The 11,938-nt window shown below is 34.6% G+C and overlaps 1 protein-coding gene across 1 annotated transcript in view; it reads right to left on the minus strand.

The window, feature by feature from the left end:
* The window catches only part of LOC106871923 (fibrillin-1), a 694,404-nt gene that overhangs the window by 369,433 nt on the left and 313,033 nt on the right, over positions 1-11,938 (minus strand). Inside the window, exons 9-10 of the mRNA XM_052972376.1 lie at positions 4,763-4,888; positions 2,996-3,154 (exon numbers count right to left, since the gene is read on the minus strand). Of these exons, the coding sequence (XP_052828336.1) occupies positions 2,996-3,154; positions 4,763-4,888 (285 nt within the window). The remainder of the gene's footprint in view (positions 1-2,995; positions 3,155-4,762; positions 4,889-11,938) is intronic.

Genomic DNA, 11,938 nt, shown 5'->3' on the forward strand with positions numbered 1-11,938 from the left:
ATATATATATATATATATATATATATATATATATATATATATATATATATATACATACACACAGTAATAACAAAACTCCATACATATACATTTGTATGTGTGTGTAACTGATAAACTAAATACAATTCGTGATAAAATGTGGCAGTTTTATTTTGAGTGCTGTTCACTTGCTTTGCCACCTCTGACTGTCACTCACTCCCACTCCATTTGTTGTTTTACTTTTCTTTCCCTAGCATGACCACGGAGACACACATTGCCCTTTATTATGAGATAATAAGAAATACATCCCCTTATGCAAGACCTTCTTCAGTTAATACATAGTTTGTTGTATCTAGTTCAAGTTGAAAATTCTAGTACCATGCATCGTTTTGCTTAGAAACAAAATGAGATTTCGCTCAAAACATGTAATACATACATGCATGCATTCATACATACGTATGTACATACAAACAAACAAACAAAATGAGTAAGGTATATCATTTCCTGATGCTCCAGTCAATCTGCTCAGTTGTGGATGAGTACTTATAGGCTGCTGTTGCAGCCCTCTCTTCCTGTCTGTTGTCACATCCTCAATGCTTTGCTAGGTCAAAGGTGAGAAGGGGGACTGAGAGGGTGTTTTGTCTGCTCATAATTAGATAGGTACTGCAAACAATTATTACAAGACTGGTACATAATTACAAAGCCATACCCACTTCTGAGTCAGGATTGACTGGGCATTTCTTATGGAAGATTTTTATTGCTGGGGCTGAAGGAAGGGGCAGTTGCCATCATAACCTTTGCAGAACCATGAAGACCAGTGAGACTGATGATGACATTAATGTTCTGTTTAAATCATTGCGGATCCTGCTCATGTCTTTTCTTCAAGCGCAGAAAAGACATGAGCAGGAAGGAGAATCCAGAGGGCCAATGTCCTAGGGTGGAAATATTGGGTATAGTGATTTGTGTGGGAAGCAGTTGGGGTTGGATATAATTAAGGTGATAAAAAGAGGAGAGATGAGTAGTTTGTAGTTTGAGAGTATCTGAACAGAGGAGTCAACTCCAAGGAATGTAGACCATTACAGTAGGTGTAGAAAAGGGTAAAGAGAAACGACAGCATGCTTGTAGACCAAGACAAGCTTGTGTCTGTAACTGATTTTATACCGAGAGTTGAGTGGCCTTTTCTGAATGTGGTCCTGGACGTCTGTGTGTGTAGCAGCAACCCAGCAGTGGGAGCAAATATTTTGAGAGACCGAGAGAGAGAGAGAGAGAGAGAGAGAGAGAGAGAGAGAGAGAGTGTGTGTGTGTGTATGCATGTGTGTGTGTGCACACACACGTGCATGCATGTGTCTGCCTGCTGAAGGCATGTGCATACATATGTTCTCTTATATTTTTTATTATTTGAAGTCTTCTTATAAGGAAAGAGTTTTTTGACAAAAATACTAAACTCTATCATTGGAAAGTAAATTACCAAAACAATGTCACATGTTGATGCATGGATGGATGGATGCATACATGCATGCATCTATGTATGTATGTGTGTATTTATGTATGTGTCATTCAGGTATATGTCTACAAATGGTGTCATGTAATCTAATAATACCTGTTTCATAGTTTGACCATCAACTAGTAAACCAGCAACTCCCCAAGAAGATCTTTTTTCAATGTGAAGAAGTTGCATGAACAGAATATATACAGGGCCAAAAACAAAATCTATCAAAAGTAGAAAAGAACCTCTAGTAGATCCATGGTCATGTTTGCTTCAAATTGCCAAAGACATTTTGCCATTGCACTTGAGTGTGGAGCAGCCAAGTCAGTCAATCTTTGGAAGGATCCATTAATTTCACTGCATTTTCCCTGGTTGTGATATAGTAGGACAGGTAGATCAAGTTTGTATCTTTCTCACTTTAACTTGAGATGTTTTCTCTTCCAGTTTTTTTAAAATTCTTCTGTGCACACTTTTATGCAAACAATTACTTCCAAAAAATGCAATGAATTCAGTGCATGCTACATTATCGATATTGTAATCAGCTCAGGTACTTTTTTAGTTAGCTCTGTGAGCAACCATCATGATCTTCATTCCCTTCAGTCTGACCTTTCCATCTCCAATTTTAGTATAAGTAAGGTTTTGAACTGTTTCAAACCATGAACACATGGTAGACCTTTTGCAGTGCTCAGAGTATGAAGTGTATTTTGCTTTATTGAAATAATCAGAAAGAAATAGTTAGTGAATGTTAAAAACTCTATGATCAAATTAATAGAAGAAAATTTAACTAAATAAATGTCTAAAGTTATTTGAATTCCTTTTACTAATGAAACCAAACTGACAAATGTCTTCTATTGTAGCCTTGGATTGATTAACGATTTACAAGTGGAATTGGTTAATGGAATGTAAGAAGCCCATCATATGGATATGTGTATGTGTGTAAGAGAATACTGTTTTATGTGCTGTGATTAAAACCGTTGGAATGAAAAAAAAATGTTATAATTTCTGGCAAACAAAAGCCTTATAGTTTTGACTTCCTGTGTATAAGGACCTGTGGAATCAAAGAAAAATTAAATAAGCAGGTAAACAAAAGGATAGGGGTGTAGAAAATCTGCTTTAATCAGTTTTGTTTGTCCCATAAAGAATGGAAAAATAGACATAAACCAGACAAGCAGAAACAAGCCAACTGAGCCTCTTGAAGAAATAACAACTACATCCTTCTCAAACCCCACTCAATCATTTTAAGAAAAAGAAAGAACACATACTGTAATCCAAGTTACAATATGCTAAGAAATAAACAAAATGATCTTAGCTGAAAATTTTTAAATGATAGGTTGGTTCAACCAGGACTGACTTTTGGATAAACAATAACAACTTCACTTAAATGGAGATTTGTTTGCAATCAAACTAAAATCAATGATTATTGTTTTTCAGATTTTGCATCTTGAAACAATACACTGTAAGAAAACTAGAAAATTTGATTATTTGGGTCAAATTATCAACGAATTTTCTGGAGGGAAATTTTATTTTTACCTTCACATGTAACAGCCTTCCCAGGATTTCCTGCAAAACCGTTATTGCAAATGCATTCATCAACTGATAGATGAGGTGAACCTTCAGCAATGTAAGAATGTTTAGGGCAGCTGGTGCAAGACTTCTTGGCAGAATTAAAGTAGGTGTTTTCTGTACAAACTGCAAATAAGAGTTAAGAATGAGATGATGTGAAAAACAAATACTAGCTTATTATAAAACTTATGTGTTGTGAAAACTTGTAATTGTGCCTAGCTAGAGATAATGTAGGAAAATGTGTCTAGCAATAAAGTAATGTTGTGGGAAATTGTAAGAACAGAGTGGAGAAATATTTTATGATAAAAACATTGACAAGTATCATCACAATAGTGTGGCAGCTGGACCAAGCAAGAAGGTAGTATTCCTGAATATATGAACCAGCAAAAATATAATTGTAACAACTGCACTAACAACTTTATGATATTAAATAAAATAGTTGCGAGAAGTAAGCAAAGTAACTGTGAAACCGACTGCAGTAACTAATATCTAGACCAGGCAACTATATTATATTAAAGCAACTAATGACCATAACTGGCTGAGTCACAAAACATTGTGCTACTAATAATCAAAGTTGAAGTAAGTAATGAGATTCTGTTGAAGTAAACAATGTCTATAAAAGAGATAAGAAATAACTATAATACTGTCTTGTTTCAGTGTAGCCACTACTTCAATCCCAACATGATTTGTAGTTTCTTAAGAAAAACATGAAAGGGTGAGAGGGGAAACAATAAAACTAAAACAATAACAAAATCTATTTGAAGACTAAATTTATTGATACTTAAGCTGGCTTACTGTCTACCTTTGTTCAAATAATAATAATTATCAAGTTTTTTTTACTGCAAAGACATGGTAAAAAACCATTAACTCACTAAAGAAACAAAGTAAGAGGCATCTGGATTTCATTTAAAGATGTTTGCTAAATCTTGTATGCTTACTGTCTGTTGAGTGTAATAATCAAAAATTATTATAGGTGCCTAAATTGGTCATTTTAACAGGCATCAAAAAGACCATGATGTATCACTGCTAATGATTAGTACAAGCAAAAACAGATAAATTTCTTGTATGTGTTGTGTATGTAGGAAATATTGCTTTTTTTCTGAAAATCTTTTAAAAAAAAGTTGTATCAACAGTATGGAGAAAAGTTTGCTGAAGCTAAGTAGAATATTTGTTGACTTTTGAATCTCACAATAAATTCAACAAACCTTACCATAATTGATCAAAATATCTTAGAAATATCACAAAAGCCAAGAACATTTGTTAAAAAATTGATCTTATTTCACCTAATAAAGAAGTAATAGATTCTTTTCTATTAAGGAGAGTTAAATTCTCTTCAATCTCTTTCAAAACACAGTTTAATTGGCACAGCACACAACATCTCATTTTTTTAGAGCAGTGAAGTTAAGTAATAGGAAAATTGGATACTCAGCCAGGTGCTGTTTACGTTAACCAAGTGGAGGGAAAATTCTATTAGATGGTAAAAATATAGAAGAACCCCACTATGGACCAAATAATTTACAGTTACATATCTTCTAGTTTGAAACTCTTCCCAGCACTAACAGTTATAAGAATTGTTTTTTTTTTTTTGTTTTTTTTTCAAACCAAATACTTTTTTTCATATCAGGCAATCACCAACAATTTGCAGGTTTTGAAATTGTAGCTTTGAGGTCAATAGTCCAGCACTGTGATAAACTGGTCAAACATTGTTTCATAACAGAGTAATAAAATACTTACATTGACAAGTCTTGCCATCTTCAGATAAAACTTTTCCAAATGTTTCACACAGACACTTGAAAGACCCAATGGTGTTGATACATTTCTCATCACATCCTCCTTTGTTGTTTTCACACTCATCAACATCTGAAGAATTTCCAAAGAGAATATGGTCTCATGAACAAAAGACAGAATCTGGCACAAAAAACAATCATACACACAATGCTATGTTCAAAATATTTCATCATTATATTTTATTATGAAAGCTTGTATTATTAACACAAACCAATTTTTGCTTTATTTGTTATATAATATCAACACCTTATCATTTCATACTGGCCTCACTGTTCTACAATATCTCTGCTGTAAATATAAATCTAATACATAAGCAAGCAATATGTATGAGTTTTTTTAGATGCACTGATGAATATGGTTGACTAACATCAACCACACGAAGAAACAGCGGTTTGCTGATATACAATTACATCATCATCATTGTCATCATCATCATCATTTTATATTCATTTTCCCCATGTTTGCATGGATTGAAAGGGTCTTCTCTAGTAGAGCAGCTTGTCCCTTGGTGCAGGCCCTTATCTCCTTCAGGAGGTTCAGCTTTCTCCACTTCTGTTTTTTTTGGCCTTTCACTTCAACAAGTTCCTTCCACATGGAACACCCTAGTACTAATGTGTGTGTATGGGAGAGAGAGAGAGAGAGAGAAAGAGTATGTGTGTGAGAGAGAGAGAGAAAGAGTATGTGTGTGTGTGTGTGTGTGAGAGAGAGAGAGAGAGAGAGAGAGAGAGAGATTGTGTGTGTACATGTGTTTTCTATACCAAAATTATTCCCAGACACCAACTGCATGAAATAAAAAATCTAACTAGAAATAATTATGGTGTGTATGGGGGTAGGTGTGTGGAACAATATTAGTCAATGACGAATATTATTTTACTTAATCTAGGTAGATTTAAAAAATTCTTTCTATAGTACTATGTTAATACAAATTAAATTACCACTTTTGTGTCAGTAGACTCTAAACAATATTAGTTTTCTACATTAATAAGTATATGTTCTTGCACATTTATCAAAAGATTCTCATATTACTACATTGACATGTACTGATACATAATCGACGTTTGTCCCAAATTTTGGCACAAGGCTAGGAATTTTGGAGGATCGGGTAAGTCAATTACATTAACCCCAGTACTCACTGGTTACTTATTTTATTGACCCTGAAAAGGATGAAAGGCAAAGTTAACCTTGGCAAAATTTGAACACAGAACATAAATGCAGACAAAATGCCATTATGCATTTTTCCCAGTGTGCTAATGGTTCTTTCAGCTCACCACCTTATGAAAGAATCATAATCAACATTGAAGCATATTCACAGACATCTCTCATACTTAGCAAACTAATTAAAATAATTATTGTCATAAGAATTTTATAAATTTTCTAGAGAATGTGAAATAATTCTTTTTTAGAACAGTGGATCTTGAAGCACACATAAGGGCCAGCAATTTTGGGAGAGGGGATAAGTTGATTACATTGACTCAAGTGTTCAACTTGTACTTATTTTATCGACCTTAAAAGGATGAAAGGTAAAGTTGACCTCGGCAGAATTTGAATTTAGAATGTAAAAATGCTTTGAAGCACTTTGCCTGGCTTGCTAACAATTCTGTCAACTTGCAGCTTTTATAAAGCATGCAAATTTTGGGTTGATACCCCTTTCTGAACAGAAAAAGTCAAACGACAAACTTGCATCTCCTGTTGACATGCTTTTATTTATAGCTTTATGTATGCTTTAAGATCTACTGTTTCGAAAAAGAATTAGAATAATATTCTTTCCTACTCTAGGCACAAGGCCCAAAATTTTAGGGAAGGGGGCCAGTCAATGAGATTGACCCCAGTATGCAACTGGTACTTAATTTATCACCCCCAAAAGGATAAAAGGCAAAGTCGACCTTGTCAGAATTTGAACTCAGAACGAAAAGACAGACGAAATACTGCTAAGTATTTTACCCAACGAACTAACATTTTTGCCAGCATGCCACCTTAGAATTAGAATAATATTAGTCCATGAATAATAGTTTTCTTCTCACTACATAATGATTTCTTATAGTTATATTTTTAAAATTTAATGCCTTCTGTCTATGAACAATAACATCATTAGTTGTAGCTCACAGGGAACCACTCACTGGTTCACACCACATCTCACAGTTTCTGTCTACCCAATTTTTTATGTGACATTGGTTAAACCAAGACAATACTAAGGTGCCATACAATAAAATCAAACTCATAACCATACAGTTTATACCATAACCCTCCTATCATCATCATCATCACTGTTGTCGTCATTATCATCATCGCTTAATGTCTGTTTCCATGCTCACCTGGGTTGAATGGTTTGACAGGCGCTGGCAAGCCAGAAGGCTGCCTTGGGCTCCATTTGTCTGGCATGGTTTTTATAGCTGGATGCCTTTCTTCATACCAACCACTTTACAGAGTGTGCTGTGTGCTTTTTATGTAGCACCAGCACAGGTACTTTTTACGTGGCACCAGCACCTGTGAAGTTATGAAGTAGCTTGCAAACCAAAGATCACTCAGCTAAGGGAAGGAGTGGAACAGAGGGAAGTGGCTGTGTGTCAGGCAAGAGGCCAGAGTATAATAGAGGGACAAAGATAGTTGTTTTACTATAGAGGAGATACTTGGCTAACACAGTAGGACAAGGAAAGAGAGGAAGGTGGGAGAGAGTTAAGGTGAAAGATAGAAAGAAATAGATGGTGTTGGAGATGTATTGGAACCTACTCACAGGGAACAGTGATAAGTGGTAAGGAAGGGATAGAGAGGGATGTTCCAAAAGAGTGTGAGGGGAGATGTTTAGAGATCAGAGAGACATGAATAACAAGTGATGATGAGAGAAATTGGAGTGAGTGAGAATGGGGAATGGTAAATATGTGAGGGCATGGAGAGTGTGCAGAGAGGTACATGAGGGAGAGTGGAGGAGCCTGCAGCAGGTGAGGTGCATGGGGGAGAGGGATGCAGTGGGTGGAGGAGGATGGGCTGTAGGGGAGTTTTGCCAGTGGACAGATAATGTGTGTGGTGGAAGGGGGTTATGGCCATAAAGGACATGCTTGTATGTATTGGATGGCCACAATTTTACTTAGCTTGATGTGTCTTCTCAAGCACAGCAAATTGACAGAAGTTTTAGTCCCTTATCATCTTCTACGTAAGTATATATAAAATATTCATAACAAACAGGAGTAAAAGAACTCAATTTGAGTGGAGGAGTATAATCATATTTATTTGGCTGACACCCTATGTTAACATTCAGTTTCTTGATTTCTGTTAGATATAAAAGGCTTATCTGTATTAAAAACAAAAACAACTGACACCAGGATTTTGGTTAACATTGGCCATGTGAGACATAAAGGTAGTAAATCACAACTGAATGCATAGGAAAACTCTTGAATCAAAGATCAATGAGACCAAAACTTCAAACAGGACTCAATGTTTTAAAGATAACTGTAAAGTGCTTAGCTATATTTTACAGTTTCAATGCTCTAGAGAAGAAACTCTGCTTTTGTTAATTCAGTGGTTCTTCTAAAACTGAACATTTTGAATCTGTGAATGTTTTTAAGATATTTTAGAATATTTGTGATTTAGATATTTGGAATGAATTTGAACTAAAACAGCTAAAATAATTTCTCCACAAAACATGATGTCAAAGAATTGTTGGTAGATAGAATAAGCAAAGAACACCATTTCGTATTAAGTGAACATGCATATTCATAAACACTTATATGATAAATATACAAATGCATAACAAACTAACTGAATGATTAAATGGATTTCTGAATAAATAAATGAAATAGGCACCTAATTTAAACAAAGTAATAGGTTATAGTAAATTAGAAATGTGCAAAAATAAATACAGTCTAAGAGAAATACATTCACACATCTGCCTTTAAACATAGGTAAACACTCAAGTAGCATATGCACGAATATATTTGAACACTAAAATCCTGTATAATCTAATACATCCATTAATAAGCAGACATATACACATGAACTTTTACATACATATATGTATACACACACACACACACACACACACACACACACATGCATATGCATACACCTGTACATATTTATATAAATATCCATACACCCAGACATGCAAGCTCCCTTCACACACATGTACACTGAACATGCACACAGCTATATATACACTTACATGTACATACATTTATAGATAAATGTGATTCTGTATCTCTCTACATTCTGATGTAAGCTCTCTATATAGAGAGAGATTAAATCCCTCTAAATATAAATCTTAGAATAATGCTTATTTCCATAACAATTGAATTGTTCACCTTTTCAAAGAAGAAAGTTTAATTAAATGGGGCAGAGCCATCTGAACTTCAACCATTTTTGCACCAAAAATTTTCTATATAGATGTTCATGTAGACTAAGGAGTTACAATATAGATCTATGCGTATATTTATGAAAATACTTATATAGCTACCATTTGTCTGGATGCTTGAAGCTACATGTAAATAAAGAGATGGACAGACAAGTGGATAGACAAACAGAGAGATTGATAGTTCGGGATATATATTGCCCTTCTTCACTCACATTTTACATTGATCACCCTCCTGTGTTACCAAATTATTTCTCCTCATCCACTCTTTCCATGCATTATGTCTGCTTCCCCATTCACTTTCAAGCAACCTACCCAGCCGAACATTATCTCACTTTCTTTTGTCCTTCCTCTATCTACTATGTTGTTGTTTATTATTATTATTATCATTATTATTATCATCATCATCATTATTATTATTATTATTATATTCTACACTTTTTCTGAACCGTCAATTATCACCAACTCTTCCCTACTTTCTCCCAACTCGTATATCATTGATTAGCCTTCTGCCATTCACAAATTCCACCTCTCAATTCCACCCAATCTCTACAGTCTTCATCTACTCTTCCATACCTTCCTTCCTTCCTTTCTATTTATCCCCAATCACTCTTCAACACTTTATCTTCATAGTATTCACTCACCTCAACCATTTCTCACCTCTAAACAGCCCACTCCACCCTCCTACACTCTTACAACCTTTACAGACCCAAAAATGATGATTTCAAAATTTATAAGAAACATAACTAATCATGTAAATACCATTATTTAAATAAATGTGCATATATATATGTGTGTGTGTGTGTGTGTACTAAATTCAAGTTCAATAGGATATTTAAATACCACTTGCTATAAACAGAGCCATCACTCCAAAACCACAAATTACTCACTATTAAAATACACATGGCCAATGTAATAAGCATAACAGAAACAGGCTTACCTTGCGTGGAATACAGAAGTAAGGAATGTGTATATTTCAGGATCAATTGATTTCACTTTCTGTATGAAAAATCATACTTTAAGCTCATCAGCTGAGCATAACACTGTAACATCTATTTCTGAAATATTCGAAATATTCATCACATTACGCCATGTGTGTTCTTTACTTTTGAATGTCCTCTGTTTATAGCAAGAGATATTTAAATACCATATTGAATTTGAATTTAGTTATATTTTTCCTGTAAAGGTGTAGACTTGCTAGCCACTTTATTATTATCATTATTATTATTATTATTATTAATGGTAATAATACTTATTTAATTTAAATTTATATTGGCTCATGATAAGTTCATTTTAAATGTTGCAGGGACATTCAAAAGTAAAGAACACACACAGCGTAATGTGATGAATATTTCAGAAATAGATGTTACATTGTTATGCTCAGCTGATGAGCTTAAAGTATGATTTTTCATACAGAAAATTCAATCAATTGATCCTGAAATATACACATTCCTTACTTCTGTATTCCACGCAAGGTAAGCCTGTTTCTGTTAGATTTGTTGCATTAGCCATTAGTATTTTAATTGTGAGTAATTTGTGGTTTTGGAGTGATGGCCCTGTTTATAGCAAGTGGTATTTAAATATCCTATTGAACTTGAATTTAGTTTATATTTTATCTGTAAAGGTGTAAACTTGCTAGCCACTTTATTATTATCATTATTATTATTAATAACAGCAATAATACTTATTTAATATATATATATATATACACACAAGGGGGTTCCCGAAAATAACTGGAAACGTTCACTGTGGGACAAGCCTGTTGTAGTTCAGGCTTCTGCTTCTAGAAGCCACTTGATGCAACCTTCAGGCATCAGTTTGCTGACCAGCATCGTACAGTGAAGTCGTATTGCCACATGGTGCAGTGTTTTGCAGTGATTGTCACCTGTTTGTCAATTTTTGCAACGGATAAAATGAAGAAACAGCATGCTTTCATGAAATTCTGTTTTCTGGTGGGGAAATCAGCAGCTGAAACAGTTGTCATCTTCAAACAGCTTACAAGGACACTGCCATGAGCAAAACACAAGTTTATGAGTGGTTTTCACGTTTTAGGAATGGTCACTTGTTGCTTGAAGACCAATTTCATTCAGAACAACTATCAACCTCCTGAACGAATGAAAACAGGAAAATTCATGAAGTGATATTTGAGGAGAGTCACCAAACAATTGATAAACTTGTTGATATGATTGTTGTGTCCTGGAGCTCTTCTCAATGAATTTTGAGCAAGGAATTGTGAATGAAAAGAGTTGCAGCAACATTTATTCTTTGTTTGCTCATGGAAGATCAAAAGCAGTCATGACTGAATGCATGTCCTGAACTGAAAGAACAATTGGAAGTTGATCCGGACCTTTTTCCAAAGCTCATCACTGGTGACGAAAGCTGGTGCTATGGAATTCGCAAATGTAGAAGAGGTGAAGAAGAAAAACGGCAGAAGTGTTAAAAGGCGTCACTTTGCAAGAGTTCCAGGACTGCTTCGAAACAGTGGAAAAAAACATGCCTGGACTGATGCACTGCTTCAAATGGAGAATACTTTGAAGGTGATAAAAGTGTAAACATGTAAAACTAAGTGAATAAAATAACATTGCAATATTTCTTTTGGGTACCCGCTCGTGTATATATATATATACATACATACATATATATATCATCATCATCATCATCATCATCATCGTTTAACGTCCGCTTTCCATGCTAGCATGGGTTGGACGATTTGACTGAGGACTGGTGAAACCAGATGGCAACACCAGGCTCCAATCTAATTTGGCAGAGTTTCTACAGCT

The sequence above is a fragment of the Octopus bimaculoides genome, chromosome 13, assembly GCF_001194135.2.
Source record: "Octopus bimaculoides isolate UCB-OBI-ISO-001 chromosome 13, ASM119413v2, whole genome shotgun sequence".
In the NCBI taxonomy this organism is placed as follows: domain Eukaryota; kingdom Metazoa; phylum Mollusca; class Cephalopoda; order Octopoda; family Octopodidae; genus Octopus; species Octopus bimaculoides.